The sequence below is a fragment of the Erinaceus europaeus genome, chromosome 6 (assembly GCF_950295315.1).
Source record: "Erinaceus europaeus chromosome 6, mEriEur2.1, whole genome shotgun sequence".
Classification (NCBI taxonomy): Eukaryota; Metazoa; Chordata; class Mammalia; order Eulipotyphla; family Erinaceidae; genus Erinaceus; species Erinaceus europaeus.
Genome location: NC_080167.1, coordinates 17,050,569 through 17,068,901, shown reverse-complemented (window position 1 = coordinate 17,068,901; position 18,333 = coordinate 17,050,569). Strand labels below are relative to the sequence as shown.

General features: G+C 42.5%; 1 protein-coding gene across 7 annotated transcripts in view; it reads right to left on the bottom strand.

Annotated features, from left to right (window-relative positions):
• Positions 1 to 9,521, bottom strand: part of TCTN2 (tectonic family member 2) — a 33,235-nt gene extending 23,714 nt beyond the window's left edge. For 2 of the 7 annotated variants that reach the window (XM_060193250.1, XM_060193251.1), the window contains exons 1-7: positions 9,327 to 9,521; positions 9,072 to 9,179; positions 8,535 to 8,620; positions 6,425 to 6,620; positions 5,413 to 5,481; positions 2,473 to 2,573; positions 1,759 to 1,851 (exon numbers count right to left, since the gene is read on the bottom strand). In XM_060193250.1, coding sequence (XP_060049233.1) covers positions 1,759 to 1,851; positions 2,473 to 2,573; positions 5,413 to 5,481; positions 6,425 to 6,620; positions 8,535 to 8,620; positions 9,072 to 9,179; positions 9,327 to 9,408 — 735 coding nt within the window. In that variant the 5' untranslated portion in view covers positions 9,409 to 9,521. The remainder of the gene's footprint in view (positions 1 to 1,758; positions 1,852 to 2,472; positions 2,574 to 5,412; positions 5,482 to 6,424; positions 6,621 to 8,534; positions 8,621 to 9,071; positions 9,180 to 9,326) is intronic. The other 5 variants (XM_060193253.1, XM_060193255.1, XM_060193254.1 and 2 more) reach the window with 3 other exon arrangements.
• Between the last annotated feature and the right edge of the window lie 8,812 nt (positions 9,522 to 18,333).

The following is an 18,333-nucleotide window of genomic DNA, read 5'->3' as shown; positions in this document are numbered from 1 at the left end:
AGGAAGAAAATGCCATTTTGACATGTCTATTGGTACATAAGTTGACTCATGATAAACTTTATTTTTAAAATTTAATATTAAAGTGTTCTGGGCAAGGATGAAATCATAATGATTCTGAAAAATGGCTTTCATGCCTGAGGCTCCAAAGTCCCAGGTTCAATCTCCAGCAGCACCATAAGACAAAACTAAGCAGTAGTCTAGTAAAAAAAAATTAATATAATAGTAATAATAATAATATATAATCATACCTTTAAAAGTAAGTACTGTTACCAGTACCAGCATGAGCATGAGAATTATGTGAAGACACTAAACTTTCCTTTCCCTGTTTTGTGAAACTAACCATGACATAATTATACTCATCAAAAGGTGGGGGGCAGTTTGGGTTCCAATAAATGTGCCTCCTTTGTAGTTCTCTTTCCTCTTTAATATAAAGTACGGAATAAAAATATGTATCTGACCTGAGGTTAGGTCATAGTTTCTTAGTTATGACATCAAAAGCATGTGGAATGAAAGAAAAAAGTCAATGAATTAGGACGGGGAGAAAAGGGAAAAATAGTAGCATAGTGGATATGCAAAGAGACTTTCATGCCTGAGGCATCAAAAGTCCCAGATCCAATTCCTAGCACCACCATAAACCAGAGCAGTTTAAAAAGTAAAATAAATCGAGCCCCCAGTTTCCCACCTGCAGGAGAGTCGCTTCACAGGTGGTGAAGCAGGTCTGCAGGTGTCTGTCTTTCTCTCCCCTTCTGTCGTCCCCATCTCTCTCCATTTCTCTCTGTCCTATCTCAAAACGATGACATCAATAACAACATCAATAACAACAACAATAAATAAGGGCAACAAAAAGGAAAATAAATAATTAAAAAATTTAAAATAAATAAAATTGAACAAGGAATAAAAAAGGTGGGGGGAGACTTCATCAAATTAAAAAACTCTAGGAGGTGGGGATAGTTCACCCAGTACAGCATATGCCTAACCATGTGCAAGGACCTGGATTCAAAGTTTGTTTATGTATGTCATAGCTGAGGCTTGGAAGTCCCAGGTTTAATTCCCAGCACCACCATAAACCCAGAGTTGAGCAGTGTTCTAATGAGAAAAAGAAAGAAAAATAAAAGCAAAGGAAGGAAGGGTGAGCCAATCTTGCTATCATCACAACCATGACTTTATCCAAAGACACTTTTTTCCTCCCATAAACCAGACCAATGCTAGATAAGAAAACATTCAATTCAACAAGGGCAACAAAAGGGAAAATAAATAGCTATAAAAAAATTTAAAAAAAAATTCAATTAGGGGATCGGGCAGTAGCACAGCGGGTTAAGTGCACTTGGCGCAAAGTGCAAGGACTGGCATAAGGATCCCGGTTCGAACCCCCGGCTCCCCACCTGCAGAGGAGTGAAGCAGGTTTGCAGGTGTCTGTTTTTCTCTCCCCTTCTCTGTCTTCCCCTCCTCTCTCCATTTCTCTCTGTCCTACCTAACAACGAACAACATCAACAATAACAATAATAACCACAACAGGGCAACAAAAGGGGGAAAAAATGGCCTCCAGGAGCAGTGGATTCATGGTGCAGGCACTGAGCCCCAGCAATAACCCTTGAAGCAAATAAATAAATAAATAAATAAATAGTGTTAAAAAAAAAAAAGACATTCAATTGGAAAACCACTTGCTGGGGCTGGGTGCTAGAGCAGTGGGTTAAGCGCACATGGTGTGAAGCACAAGGACCAGTGTAAGGATCCCGGTTGGAGCCCCCAGCTCCCCACCTGGAGGGGTGTCACTTCACAGGCAGTGAAACAGGTCTGGAGATGTCTTTCTCTCCCCTTCTCTGTCTTCTCCTCTCTCAGTTTCTCTTTGTCCTATTCAACAATAACACCAATAACAACAACAATAATAACTACAACAATGATAAACAACAAAGGCAACAAAAGGGGAAAAAATAGCCTTTAGGAGCAATGGATGTATAAAAAAAAAAGAAAGAGAAAAAAAAATGAGGAAACAAAATAGAGCAGTTTCGAAAGGTTTTTTGTTTTGCCTCCAGGGTTACTGCTAGGACTCGGTGGCTGCACTATGAATCCACTGCTCCTAGAAGCTATTTTTCCCATTTTGTTGCCCTTGTTATTTATCGTTGTTGTTATTGTTGTTGTTGTTGTCATTGTTGACATTGTTGTTGCCATTGTTGACGTTGTTATTGGATGGAAAAATCAAGAGAGGAGGGGAAACTAGAGAGGGAAGAGAAAGACATCTGCAGACCTGCTTCACTGCCTACGAAGCGACCCCCCTCAGGTGGGGAGCCAGGGGCTCAAACCGGGATCTTTATGCCCATCCCTGTGCTTTGCACCACCTGTGCTTAACCCGCTGCACTACTGCCCGGTCCCAGAAAGACCATTTTTTTAGAAAGCTATAGAAGGGAACCGCTGGTGTTCTTCATATGCTGGGGGTACCATAACTTTTGTGCCCAGTAACCAGAAAGAGCATACCTGGTCACAGCAGCAGCGAATGTCACAGGCCCCAGCTGTTAAATCACAAGGGCAAGGACCAAGAGGATGGTATACCTGGTTAGGAATGACAGTCACGTTCTCTGAAAAGTACAAACAATAGAAAATTGCAGCTGTGAAACACTGACAAAGCACAGTCACAGTTTTAACATTCAAAAGAAAGCTAAACCATCTATTTATCAGGTCACCAGTATCAAAATAAAAACATGAAGGCCTCCCTAAAATGAGCTATATACATAAATATACCTGAAGCCTGTATCTGCCTTTTCAACAAAAACCCCAGTACAAGAATGCATTCTGGGGGCCAGGCGGTGGTGCAGTCAGTTAAGCACACATTACAATGTGCAATGACCTGGGTTCAAGCCCCTGGTCCTCACCTGCAAGAGGAAAGTTACATGAGTGGTGAATCAGGTGTCTCTATCTCTCTTCCTCTGTCTCCCCCTTCACTGAGCAGAGCAAAGCTCTGGCAAAATATAATATAATATAACATAATATAATATAATATAATATAATATAATATAATATAATATAATATAATATAATATACACACACACATATATCCTGGTTATACCAAACCAAAAAGTCAGTAGTCCGGGAGGTGGTGCAGTGGTCGAAGCATCGGACTCTCAAGCATGAGGTCCTGAGTTCATTCCCCAGGATCACATGTACCAGAGTGATGTCTGGTTCTTTCTCTCCTCCTAGCTTTCTAATAAATAAATAAAAATCCTTAAAAAAAAAAAAAAAAAAGTCAGAGGCCAGGTGGTGGTGCAACTGGTTAAGCACACACACTGCAGTGCACAAGGACCCAGGTTCAAGGCCCCGGTCCCTACCTGCAAGGGGAAAGCTTCATGAATGGTGAAGTAGAGCTGCAGGTATCTTTCTGTCTCTTTCCCTCTCTATCTTCCCCCTCCCCTCACAATTTCTCTGTCGCTATCCAATAATTAATTAATTAGTTAATTAAATTTTTTAAAAGTCATAGTGGATCTTGATCCTGAAAATAACCAAACTGACCAAAAGTTACAGGTTAGGGTAAATGTAATTGCACTGATCTTATTTTTCAATATACTGAACAATCCTTTTCGTAACAGGTTAGACATTAAGTATCTATTCCTTTTTTTGTTATTAATTTAGTATCTACTCATTATCTCTTTTGGCAGAGACAACTGAAACTTCTGTGACATTTCAGTTTATCTGGTACCCATTCAAGCACAAGATCATACTTAATTAAGCTATATGCCACACCTCAGTCCTCTCATACTAGAAATCCAAATCTTCATGTGTTGATTCTGGTTCAAGTATAAAAGGAATGAAGTCTAAGAAAGGCAATGAGACTTTAGCCTACAAAAAGTCATCTCTCCACAGTCAATTCCAAGTTCCTATCTACCCCAAATCTGGTACACCCTTTCTTAAGATTGAAGCCCCGTGGTCCGGGAGATGGCGCAATGGATAAAGCACTGGACCTCAAGCATGAGGTCCTGAGTTCAGTCCCTGGCAGCACATGTACCAGAGTGATGTCTGGTTCTTTCTCTCTCCTCCTATGTTTCTCATTAATAAATAAATTAATTTTTAAAAAAAGATTGAAGCCCCAATCACAGCACAAGTTAAACCACATTATTCTTCTGCTAACCCAACCCTCGATGTCCTGCAACCTGGCCCAGCCTCCCCGCCCATTCTCTATGGTCACTGTTTGATGTTCAGTGATCTCACTGAGAAATATGCACAGCAGTGTGAGGCTTTGGTTTTCTTTTGTCCTTTTATTCTTGGCAGTATTTTTTATCTTTATTGAGGGGATTAATGGTTTACAGTTGACAGTAAAACACAGGAGTTGTACATGGACAGTAATTCTTTTTAAGTTTCCACTTTCAGAACATAATGTTAAAAGGATTAAACTTAAAAAGGTCAAAATACAGGCTAAATCCTATTCAGCTCAATGACCAGCTATCCTGTACCAGTCCTGTCCCTGGCTTGAGACTAAGCTCCCCTGAGCTCTGAAAGTAAACGCTGGGTAATTAAAGTGCTTTGATTAAAACCTGGTCACTGGGAGAGGAGATAACATAGTTCTTTTTTTTTTTTTTAAAGATTTTATTTATTTATTAATGAGAAACATAGGAGGAGAAAGAACCAGACATCACTCTGGTACATGTGCTGCCGGGGATTGAACTCAGGACCCTCATGTTTGAGAGTCGGATGCGCCACCTCCCGGACCACAGCATAGTTCTTATGCAAAAGACTGATGCCTGAGGTTCCAGTGTCCCAGGTTCAATTCCCAAAACTACCATACAACAGAGCTAAGCAGTGCTCTGGCAAAAAAAAAAAAAAAAAAAAAAATCATGAATCTCAATTTCTTAAAAAAAAATTATAACTCTTAAGAATGTATCTGAAGTGGGGGTATATAGCATAATGGTTATGCTAGAGATTCTCATGCTTGATGCTCCAAAGCCCCAGGTTCAATTCTCTGCACCACCATAAGCCAGAGCTGAGCAGGAATAGATAGTATCTCAGCCTTCAGAGACTGGAATGCTTCTGGTTTCTTTGGAATAACTTACCATTCAGGCAAAAGTTTCAATCTGCTGAATTTTATTCCTGTCTTAGGACCCAGTACATGCTGGAAAATATGCAGCAATCATCTGTTTAAGGTCTAGTAATAGTTAACTGTAATGGTGTGATAGCTGAAGTAACAAATATATTCTATGCTAAAGTATAGTAAAACCCTAGTATGCCAATGGTGCTGGGGACAAGTAGAAGGTCCAATAGCAAGCTGTGTTACAACAGTTAGTGACTGAGCCCAGTAGAAAGGTGCCCATGACATAAGTGAGGCATTTCAGAATAGGGTTTTACTATGTGTTATATAGATAGTTGCTTGTAGCTCTATCTATATATCTCCTGTGTTGTCTGCAAGATTCCTACCTCCTACTACCTACCTCCTATCTGTCCTTCCATCCTTTGTCTTGTCCTGATTTCTTTCTGACTGGGTGCAAAAATGTTCATACCTTCATGGGGTCAGAGCAGACATCTCATAATTACCAAAATTACACTGGTCCTTGTGCTTTATGCCACCTGTGCTTAACCGCTGCACTACCGCACAACTCCCTCTGTACGCAAATTTAAGTATAGTTTATTCTTATTCCACGTTATATGAATCCCTCTGTATTTACTTTTCACACCTAGCAATAAATACTGGAGATCTTTCCTTGCAGGTATGCTTGGGGCAGAACAGCCCACTGAGTAGTACTATCATGCTTTACATAACCCCTGAAACTTCCCAGTCCAGGCGGAACAATATAGGGTAGTGACAGCGAGAAACCTAAAAGTGCCACGCACCTAATACTAAGGAAAAACCCATTAGTTTTCACTCTTAGCAATAAATATGAAGTGAAAACATTTTAACAAAGAAAACTAAGCTAAAGAAAAATAAATTGAAGAAGGTAAGACAGACTCAAGAGTGAAATGCATAATTACATGGCTTATATTTATAATCAAATAGATGGGAGTCGGGAGGTAGTGCAGTGGGTTAAGCTCACGTGGCGCAAAGTGCAAGGACCAGCATAAGGATCCCGGTTTGAGTCCCTGGCTCCCCACCTGCAGGGGAGTCTCTTCATTGCAGGTGTCTCTCTTTCTCTTCCCCTCTCTGTCTTCCCCTCTCTCCATTTCTCTCTGTCATATCTAACAATGATGACAACAATAACAACAATAATAACTACAACAATAAAACAACAAGGGCAACAAAAGGGAAAATAAATATAAAAAATAAAAAATAGAATCGAATAGATAATATTTGCAGCTGGGAAAATAATTAAACTGGTGGAGCATCAGACTTGCATGCCCCATTTTCCCAGTCTGATCCCCAGTGCTGATTATGTGATAAAATAAATCTTAAAAAATTAAAAAAGATAATGTTTGACATGAGTGTTTTGATAATCAGAGTTTACTCACCTGATGTGTTATGGGCCAGGGAAGAATTGGCATAAATTTCTGCTTGAATGAGTAGATGTCCTACACATGATGAATCACGAGATGCTGAAACCAGAAGAGTCTGGACAATACATGGGGGCTCTGGGAAAAGATCTGTCTCATTAGCGGAGCACCACGGCGGACTCCTCCTCAACCTCACTGTCACTTCCAATGCATTCTGAAATGAAAATATGGCTCTACTTTTAGAATACCTGAAAACAGCAGCTATACTCATAACACCTAATGAAAATCCATCAGGAAAGCACACATGCATCAGCCTCAGTTCATATTATAGAAAAATTGTGCAGAAAGATGACATCATTGACATGCCAAGTTCACCCTGGATACCTACAGTAATAAACAAGCCCTGACTTTTCCTTTTTTTTTTTTTTCAAGTCCTTACTTCTAGCACCTTTGCAGTTTATTGTCCTTCTAGCAGATCAATTACACACACACAAGTAGCAGAAGAGCACAGGATTTGTAAACATGAGACCCCGAGTTCAGTCCCTGGCACCACATGTGTCAGTTTAGGCTCTGATTATTTCTTTCATTAGTAAACAAATACATACCCGGCATCAGGCTGTAGCGCGGGTTAAGTGCACATGGCACGAAACTCAAGGACCAGTTTAAGAATCCTGGTTTGAGGCCCCCCACTCCCCACCTGCAGGAGAGTCACTTCACAAGTGGTGAAGTAGGTCTGCAGGTGTCTATCTTTCTCTCCCCATCTCTATCTTCTCCTCCTTTCTCCATTTCTCTCTGTCCTAGCTGGCAATAACAACATCAATAACAACAATAATAATAACCACAACAATGATAAAAACAACAAGGGCAACAAAAAAAGGAAAATAAACAAAGTATTTTTTAAAGTTTAAAAATAAATAAATAGCGGGAGTCGGGCTGTAGTGCAGCGGGTTAAGCGCAGGTGGCGCAAAGCACAAGGACCGGCATAAGGATCCCCGATCGAACCCCGGCTCCCCACCTGCAGGGGAGTCGCTTCACAGGCGGTGAAGCAGGTCTGCAGGTGTCTATCTTTCCTTTCTCTCCTCCTCTCTGTCTTCCCCTCCTCTCTCCATTTCTCTCTGTCCTATCCAACAATGACGACAACAACAATAATAACTACAACAATAAAACAACAAGGGCAACAAAAGGGAATAAATAAAATAAATATTTTAAAAATAAATAAATAAATAAATGCAGCCCTGCTCCTTTTTAAAAAATCAATGAGAATAGTCCCCAGTTCTGATATGCAAACAAAATCTTTCTCATCCTTTACTCTGGGTTGGCACTCTGTACATTCTAGCCACTAGACAAACCATTAAGAGGAAGATACTTAATCTCTCCAAGCTTGAGTGTTGTTACACATAAATTCAGAGATGGATGAGATCAACAATTTATGACATTTGTTTGAGTTGCAGACCTACGTGATAATCTGTGGAAGCTACCAGCACTCTCATTAGAAAAATGTGCACACCCCTAATTTCAGAGTGCTCACCAACTTTTTGAAATTTACCCAATGCTAGGAGAAGAATCTAACTCCCAGCTACATGGAGATCTATTAGATCTCGTAACTCAGGGTCTGATAACTCAGTGTCATGGTAGTTCTGGGCACTGAGAAAGCCATCTCTTGTCAAATCAGAACAGTGCAGCTCTGTGGGTCTTTACAAGTGCTACCCAGGTTATTTATTTATTTATTTTACCAGAGCACTGATCAGCTCTGGTTTATGGTGGTGCAGGGGATTGAACCTGTGACTTTGAAGCCTCAGGCATGACAGTCTGTTTGCCTAACTATTATGCTATCTACCCCAGCCCTATATTTTTATTTTTTAATAATAATAATAATATTCACTATTATTATTATTGTTATGTAATGCTGGTACCTCATGCATGACAGGCTGACTTTCTCACCTTTTATTTCAGAAGAGAAACAAGGCAAAAGAGTGAGAGAATGACACTACCCTACTGTTGTTTCCCACTTTTCTGGGGGTGAGGGGTAGAGGGAGGTGGGAACTGGAGCCACACAACAGCCAGAAGCAAATCCTACTGGGCAAGTTTATCTCCCAGCCCATTAGCCAGGCTTAATTTCTAGCCTTACCACACTGTGGGTCACAGACAGACTCCAATCTTCAGTCTCGTTGTTTGGTATTCCACAAGCTGGGACTGGCAAGACTGGCAATACTTCTAAGGAAGGAAGACAGGAATACAGGGCAGTATGGCCCACTTGCTAAACAGATACACTCTAGATTCAGGATCCCAAGAATGGACACCTTTTCCTAGCCTAGGATCAAACCCTTCACAATCTGTGTGACCCTGGCTAAATACCAACTTCTCTAATCATCAGTATCTTCATCTGTCAGGATGAAAATACTGTTCTTCCTAGGAACATGAAACGATGCACATATAGAGCACAGAGGAAGGCTCAGCAACTTAGCCATTAATTAGTATGTCAAGTTTTCTTTCACCAAACCTATCTATCCATCAAAACACTTTGGTCCACAGCAGCGTCCCCATCCCCCACCCTTCCTCCCTACCCCTAGTTTGCAGCAGACAACAGCAGGGATCCGAGGACGACAGGCTCCCTGGGAGGACTTGGCCACCCCCGCCCTCTGCACGGAAAGGCCGGACTGTTTACCCTGCTCGTCCTGCAGCAAAGTCAGGGACGTGGTCACACCCTCAGTGTCTCCCACCAGGAACGCAGTGACCGCAGGGCCAGACATGTGGATGAAAGAAGGGACGAAAACTAGGAAAGGAAGGGGAGAGGGAGCGATGAATAGATGCAGGGTCCCCGCCTACGCTGTGTGGGAGCTTTCTCTGTGCCCTCCACGCTCTCTGGCTCCTTGAGTCCCTTCAGCCCGTTCCGCAGGCCCCTATTACTCCCCTCACGCACCCAGGTCTCCCCACAGCACCCTCGGGACGCTCAGTAAAAGGAGAAGCCCCAACAGCTGAGGGGCTGGCAGTGGAAAGTCCATGCCTGGGGCCTCCCGGACCCGCAAGCCAAAGCGCCGCCGCCTTGGAAGTCCGGTGACTGACTACTAGCAGCCATAACCAGGCCCGTGGCGCCCCGCCACCTCCATCTTGCAAAACGAATGCGTGGAGTTATGGCAACCACCAATCAGCTGCTGGCAAGGCGGAGCGGCGCGCCCTGATTGGACCAGCGGGAAGAGAGCCCGCCCCTGCTCCCCGGGAGCAGCATCCCCGCGCTGCCCACAGCCTTCGCGTTCCGCGTTCCTAGCATTTAAAGGTACACTTTACTCTTTCAAAACTGTAACTTCTCCAACCTCATCGTCGAGTTACTTGGGTCGCACTGTAAGAACAAGCTTAGAGACACTGACGTCCAAACAAGCGTCTTAATAAACTTGATTTTGGGTCCCGGAAGGGATGGCACACCAGATTTGTGTGTCTGAAGCCCCAGAAGTCCTAGGTTCATTCCCTGGTAGAGCACCATATGTCAGAGCTGAGCAGTGCTCCGGTCTCTCTCCCAATGGGGCTTAGATCAGCACCTGGTATATAGTAAGCCTTCAGTAAAAGTCATTTTGCTGTCAGAGGGGTAGTGAGTCAATTCGCTGAAAGAACCCATGCCTGGCGTTTAGCAATGCCGGACAAGCAGTGAACGGCAAATAAAGAGTAACACTATTACTCTTCATATTCAGCTATTATTTGATCTGTAAACCTTGCCTTCTGAAAACTGAAGGGCTACTGTTACCAGAAGGCCCTGCTTAGGCTGCTTCACCCTGCCCACAGCAAAAGTCAAAGCACAGGGGCAGCGTTTGCTTGGAGAGAGGCAGGATTTATCTATTGATATAATCAACCAAATTGAGAATGGAAAAGCCAAGTCTCTCTGATGTGTTACACTGGGGAGAACGAAGCCAAGGTGTTTTGTAGGGTTAGGAAGAAAGGAGAGAAAACTTTCACGCAGAAGGAATCAAAATCTACATGACTTTTTTTTTAATATTTATTTTATTTATTCCCTTTTGTTGCCCTTATTGTTTTATTGTTGTAGTTATTATTGTTGTCGTTGTTGTTGGATAGGACAGAGAGAAATGGAGAGAGGAGGGGAAGACAGAGAGGGGGAGAAAAAGACACCTGCAGACCTGCTTCACCACCTGTGAAGCGACTCCCCTGCAGGTGGGGAGCCAGGTGAGGAGCCAGCCGGGGGCCTCTAACCGGGATCCTTGTGCTTTGCGCCACCTGCGCTTAACCCGCGCTAAACCCGCTGTGCTACCGCCCGAGTCCCGTATATAACTCTTCTTAATCATACTTTTAAAAAATTTATTTATTGGAAAGAGAGCCAGAAACTGGGAGAGAAGGGGATGATAGAGAAGGAGAGAGACAGCTCTGCTTCACCACTTGCAAAGCTTTCCCACGCAGGTGGGGACTAGAGGCTCGACCTCAATCCTTGTGCATTGTAACATGTGCGCTCAACCAGGTGTGCCACCCACCACCCAGCCCCCTTAATCATACTTCTTCAGGTCAACTGCAACTACGGATGAATGGTAAGTCATTAGTCTGTTAACCAATAAAAGCCCAATGATCCTAGTTATAAAGAAAGGGGATATAAAAATCGCAGGGATTGCCTACACTACAAGGATCTTGCACTCTGTATTATCTTTCTCAAGCAAAACTTGATTGCTGCAGTTATGTTAGCATACACCTAAACATCAAGTTCTCACTGGGAAACCACAAAATATGTAAAACTCGGGAGTCAGGCGGCAGCGCAGCAGGTTAAGCTTAAGAAGTGGCACAAAGCACAAGGACCAGCTTAAGGATCCCAGCCAGGGAAAACCCCCAGCGGCTCCCCACCTGCAGGGGGGCTCGCTTCACAAGCGGTGAAGCAGGTCTACATGTGTCTGTCTCTCTTTCCCCGGCTCTGTCTTCCCCTCCTCTCTCCATTTCTCTTTGTCCTATCCAACAACGACATCAAAAACAATAATAACTACAACAATGAAATAACAAGGGCAACAAAAGGGAATAAATATTTTTTAATTTTTTATACAACAATAAAAAAACAAGGGCAACAAAAGGGAAAATAAATAAATATTTAAAAAAACCTTTATTTAAAAAAATGGAGAAAGGAGGGGAAGACAGGAGAGGGGGAGAGATAGACACCTGCAGACCTGCTTCACCCCCTGTGAAGTGACCCCCCCGTAGGTGAGGAGCTGGGGGCTTGAACCAGGGATCCTTACGCCGGTCCTTGCGCTTCGTGACACCTGTGCTTAACCTGCTACCTCCAGGGTTATTACTGGGGCTCAGTACCAGCACTATGAATCCACTGCTCCTTCAGCTTTTTTTTTTTTTTTTGATAGGACAGAGAAAAGTTGAAAGGGAGGGGAAGAGAGGGAGAGAGAAAACAGAGGCCTGCAGACCTGCTTCACTGCTTGTGAGGCAAACCCCCTGCAGCTGGCAAGTGGGGGAAAGGGGGGTTTGAACCAGGATCCTTGTCAGGTCCTTGTGCTTTGTACTATGTATGCTTAACCCAGTGTGCCACTGCCCTGCCCCCCAAAATTGTTATTCTTCATATGTCTCTGGGAGAATGAATCTACAAATTAAGTCTGTATGACCAAATAGTAGAATTTGGTATATCCTCCTAAAAGAAAACACACTCTTCACTGGTTGATGGAAGCATTTCTTAGTTCTCATTAGGCCAGTAAAGAAAAAAGATGCTACAAAAAAAAGAAGATCTTTATCTCACAGTAAATCTGGTGAGTACAAATCAAAGACAAAAAGAGATGCAGCTGATAAGAGGCTTGGCCAGAGGTCTTGATCCTAAACAAATAATTGGTGCCACTGCCGGCAATGGAGAGTTCATGTTTCTTGAGAAATGGAAATATTCAGATGAGGCAGCTTTGATGTTGGCAAAGGAGGCAAACATGAAGTGTCCTCAATTTGTAACTGCTTTTTTTTTTCTTTTCCCTTTTGTTGCCTGGCTCCCTGTAATTGCTTTTTATGAAGAAAGACTGACTTGCATTCTTGTCCAGAAGATGAAACTCAATAATTATATGCACTGCTATATGTGCGTGTGTGTGTGTGTGTATATATGTATATATATATCCACACACATATAATCTGGGTCTTAAAAAAAAAGAGGGAGTTGGGTGATAGCGCAGTGGGTTAAGCGCATGTGGCACAAAGCGCAAGGACCGGCATAAGCCCCCAGCTCCCCACCTGCAGGGGAGTCGCTTCACAGGCGGTGAAGCAGGTCTGCAGGTGTCTGTCTTTCTCTCCCCCTCTCTGTCTTCCCCTCCTCTCTCCATTTCTCTCTGTCCTACCCAACAACAATGACATCAATAACAATAATTACTACAACAACAACAAAAAGACAACAAGGGCACCAAAAGGGGAAATAAATTAATTAAAATTAAAATTAAAAAAAAAGAAAAAGAAAAGAAAACACACTCTTCACTCTAAAAAATACATAGTAAAGTGGGCTGGGAGGTTAGCACAGCAGCTATACAAGATTTTCATGTATGAGGCCTGGAGGTTCCAGGTTCAATCCTCAGCACCACCATAAGCCAGAGCTGAATACTACTCTGGTAAAAATAAAGAAGTCCGGGAGTCGGGCAGTAGCGCAGGGGGTTAAGGGCATGTGGCGCAAAGTGCAAGGACCTGTGGAGGGATCCTAGTTCCAGCCCCCGGCTCCCCACCTGCAGGGGAGTCGCTTCACAGGCGGTGAAGCAGGTCTGCAGGTGTCTATTTTTCTCTCCCCCCTCTCTGTCTTCCCCTCCTCTCTCCATTTCTCTCTCTCCTATCCAACTACAATGGCATCAATAACAACAATAATAACTACAAAAATAAAACAAGGGTGTGAGCCCCCACACCTATGGACATCTAATCTTTGACAAAGGGGCCCAGACTATCAAATGGGAAAAGTAGAGTCTCTTCAACAAATGGTGTTGGAAACAGTGGGTTGAAACATGCAGAAGAATGAAACTCAACCACTGTATTTCACCAAATACAAATATAAATTCCAAGTGGATCAAGGACTTGGATGTTAGACCACAAACTATCAGATACTTAGAGGAAAATATTGGCAGAACTCTTTTCTGCATAAATTTTTTTTTTTCCCTCCTCCAGGGTTATTGCTGGGCTCGGTGCCTGCACCATGAATCCACCGCTCCTGGAGGCTATTTTTTCCCCCCTTTTGTTGCCCTAGTTGTAGCTTCCTTGTGGTTATTATTATTGCCCTTGTTGACGCAATTCGTTGTTGGATAGGACAGAGAGAAATGGAGAGAGGAGGGGAAGACAGAGAGGGGGAGAGAAGGATAGACACCTGCAGACCTGCTTCACCACCTGTGAAGCGACTCCCCTGCAGGTGGGGAGCCGGGGGCTCGAACTGGGATCCTTACGCCGGTCCCTGTGCTTTGCGCCACATGCGCTTAACCCACTGCGCCACCGCCCGACCCCCTTTCTGCATAAATTTTAAAGACATCTTCAATGAAATGAATCCAGTTACAAAGAAGACTAAGGCAAGTATAAACCTATGGGACTACATCAAATTAAAAAGCTTCTGCACAGCAAAAGAAACCACTACCCAAACCAAGAGACTCCTCACAGAATGGGAGAAGATCTTTACATGCCATATATCAGACAAGAGTTTAATAACCAACATATATAAAGAGATAAAGAGCTTACCAAACTCAACAAGACAACAAATAACCCCATCCAAAAATGGAGGGAGGACATGGACAGAATATTCACCACAGAAGAGATCCAAAAGGCCGAGAAACACATGAAAAAATGCTCCAAGTCTCTGATTGTCAGAGAAATGCAAATCAAGACAACAATGAGATACCACTTCACTCCTGTGAGAATGTCATACATTAGAAAAGGTAACAGCAGCAAATGCTGGAGAAGGTGTGGGGTCAAAGGAACCCTCCTACACTGCTGGTGGGAATGTCAATTGGTCCAACCTCTGTGGAGAACAGTCTGGAGAACTCTCAGAAGGCTAGAAATGGACCTACCCTATGATCCTACAATTCCTCTCCTGGGGATATATCCTAAGGAACCCAACATATCCATACAAAAAGATCTGTGTACACAAATGTTCTTGGCAGCACAATTTGTAATAGCTAAAACCTGGAAGCAACCCAGGTGTCCAACAACAGATGAGTGGCTGAGCAAGTTGTGGTATATATACACAATGGAATACTACTCAGCTGTAAAAAATGGTGACTTCACCATTTTCAGCTGATCTTGGATGGACCTTGAAGAATTCATGTTAAGTGAAACAAGTCATAAACGGAAGGATGAATATGGGATGATCTCACTCTCAGGCAGAAGTTGAAAAACAAGATCAGAAAAAAAAAAAAAAACCCACAAGTAGAACCTGAAATGGAATTGGCGTATTGCAACAAAGTATGGGAAACTGGGGAATATTATGCATGTACAAACTATTGTATTTACTGTTGAATGTAAAACATTAATTCTCCAAGAAAGAAATTAATAAAAATAAAACAAGGGTATGGACCGACCAGTCAATGCCCATGTTCAGCGGGGAAGCAGTTACAGAAGCCAGACCTTCTACCTTCTGCAACCCACAATGACCCTGGGTCCATGCTCCCAGAGGGATAGAGAATGGGAAAGCTATCGGGGGAGGGGGTGGGATATGGAGATTGGGCGGTGGGAATTGTGTGGAGTTGTACCTCTCCTACCCTATGGTTTTGTTAATTAATCCTTTCTTAAATATAAAAAATATATAAAATAAAATAAAACAATAAAAAAGGACAACAAAAGGGAAAATAAATAAATATTAAAAATAAATTATAAATAAATAAATAAGTCCTTTCAAAAATTCCATAGCAATTCATAAAGTATCTGTAGCAATATGCTCATGTATAATTGTGGCAATATTTAAGAGTAAAGTTCTTCGGAGCTGAGTGGGAAAAAAAACAGCCTAGTGGTCTGGGAGTTGGCACAGAGAGTAGAGCACACAGCTTTCAAGCATGAGGCCTTGAGTTCAATATCTAACACTGAATATGACAGAATGATGCTTATTCTTTCTACCTCCTCTTCTCTCTCTTACTCCCTCTTCTTTCTGGTTGGCAAATAAATAAATCTGTTTTTAAAATTGGCTAGATGACCAGTGAGATAGCTCTCACCTGGGAGGGCCCTACTTTGCCATGTGCAAAGACCCAGGTTCAAGGCTAGCCCCCAATTCAGTGAGGACGGTTCAGTGTTATGGCTACTTCCTTCCATCCTTTCTTCCTTCCTCCATCCATCCTTCCCAGAAGACTGCTCAGCTATGACTTATGGTAGTGCTGGGGACTAAACCTGGGACTTCAGAGACTCAGCATGAAAGTCTTTTTGCATAATCACCATGCTGTCTCCTCTACCCCGTCTTCATCTGAAAAAGCTGGCTCAGAGCAGTCAAGTCCTAGAAAAAAAAAACATGTAAATAAAAAATTTCCTATCAACTAATTTTAGGGTTTTTTTGGTCTATTCAGAGACAGAAAGCTACCCACAGACCTGGTTCACCACTTGTGAAGCCTCCCCCATGCAGATGGGGACCAGGGGCGTGAACCTGGGTTCTTGTGTGATAATGTGCTCTCAGATGAGCCACCATCCTACCTAAAGAAGAGTTAAATAAACATGAAGTTGGGGCCAGGACAATACTGCAGTGATAGCATAGCAGACTTTCACATCGGAGACCCACATGTCAGAGCTGAGCATTAATCTGATGTCTGTCTCTCTCTCTCAAAAACAAATAGATTTGGGGGGCATGAAATTGGGCAGAGGAGAAAGAATAATGCTTATCAAAAGACTTTCATGCCTGAGTTTTCTTTTTTAATATATTTTTATATTTATTCCCTTTTGTTGCCCTTGTTGTTTATTGTTGTAGTTGTTGTTATTGATGCCGTCATTGTTGGATAGGACAGAGAGAAATGGAGAGAGAAGGGGAAGACAGAGAAGGGGAGAGAAAGACAGACATCTGCAGACCTGCTTTACTGCCTGTGAAGTGGCTCCCCTGCAAGTGGGGAGCCCAGGGCTCGAGCCGGGATCCTAAACCTGGTTCTTGCGCTTTGCGCCACGTGCACTTAACCCGCTGCACTACCGCCCGACTCTTTTTTCTTTCTTTCTTCATTTTTAATTATCATTATTTATTGGATAGAAACAGCCAGAAATTGAGAGGGGAGGAGATAGAGAGACACCTGCAGCCCTGCTTCATCACTCGCAAAGCTTTCCCCCTGCAGGTAGGGGCCAGGGGCTTGAACCCAGGTCCTTTAGCACTGTAACAAGTCACTCAACGAGGTGCACCACCACCCGGCCCCTCTTTTTTTTTTTTTTTAAATATATATTTATTCTCTTTTGTTGCCCTTGTTTTTTTATTGTTGTAGTTATTATTGATGTCATTGTTGTTCCCCAGAGCCCCTCCTCACTAGGGAAAGAGAGGCAGGCTGGGAGTATGGATTAACCTGTCAACACCCATGTTCAGCGGGGAAGCAATTACAGAAGCCAGACCTTCAACTTTCTGCATCCCACAATTACCTTGGGTCCACACTCCCGGAGCGTTAAAGAATAGGAAAGCTATCAAGGGAGGGGATGGGATACGGAGTTCTGGTGGTGGGAATTGTGTGGAGTTGTACCCCTCTTATCCTATGGTTTAGTCAATGTTTCCTTTTTATAAATAAAAAAATTTTAAAAAGAAAGGAAAACTAAATCAGAATAAAAAGTACTATTCAGAAAAAAAAAACAGCATATTTTAGGGAGTCGGGCAGTAACGCAGTGGGTTAAGTGCAGGTGGCACAAAGCACAAGGACTGGTGTAAGGATCCTGGTTCAAGCCCCTGGCTTACCACCTGCAGGGGCGTCGCTTCACAAACGGTGAAACAGGTCTGCAGGTGTCTATCTTTCTCTCCCTCTCTCTGCCTTCCCCTCCTCTCTCCATTTCTCTCTGTTCTATCCAGCAATGATGACATCAATAACAACAACAATAAAAACTATAACAATAAAACAACAAGGGCAACAAAAGGGAATAAATAAATTTTTTAAAATTTTTTAAAAACCCAGCATATTCTGATATTTAAAAACCGAAGCAATCACCATTTCTGAAAACCCTTACCATGTGATACTGAGGAACTGGGAGATAGCTAACCTAGTAAAGTGTGCACCCTACCATGCACAGGGTCCTGGGTTCAAGCCTTAGCATCACATAGGGATACCATGGCATCGAAGAAGTTCTATGGGTGGTGGAACTAAAAAGGGAGAGGGAAGAAATTAAGAGAATGAAAAAGTGGCCCCAAGAACCACACATGCACAAGACCTGTCACTGCATTATAAAAGTTTCTTTTTTAAACTTTGCCTCCACAAAGCCAGAATTTAAAAGAACTTCTGAAATGACAACCTTATATAGAAAAATAAGTCCTTTATTGTTGAAATTATTAATAAGTTTTTCTTTTGAATTTATGAAGGTTTTCAGCATTAAATCCAAAGGTTTTAGACAACAGTACTACAACATTAAAGAAAAAAAAGGGGGGGGTGAGGGACAGGAGTAGATAGCATAATGGTTATGCAAAGAGACTTCATTCCTGAGGTTCCAAAGTCCCAGTACCACCATAAGCCAGAATTGATCAGTTGGGAAAAAAAAAAAAAAAAAAACACCTACCCAGAGCCCAGAGACAACAACTAACTGGAATCAGAATCCATTCACCCCCCAAAATTCCCCCCTCTGAACCTAGACATTATTTTTTCACAAATAAGCTCTTCACATAACTGTTTTTGAAGGGAGAAAAAAAATGCTACCACACTCATTCTCATTTGTCTAAAATCAGGTTTTGCAGTTATTCAAAGGCAAGCTATTATTATTTGGACTTTATCCAAAAATGCATTCAAGTCAGATAAAAGAGTATCTTCTAATATCTGAAGCTATTAGAAGATAATGAGGCTCTTTACTTAAATGAC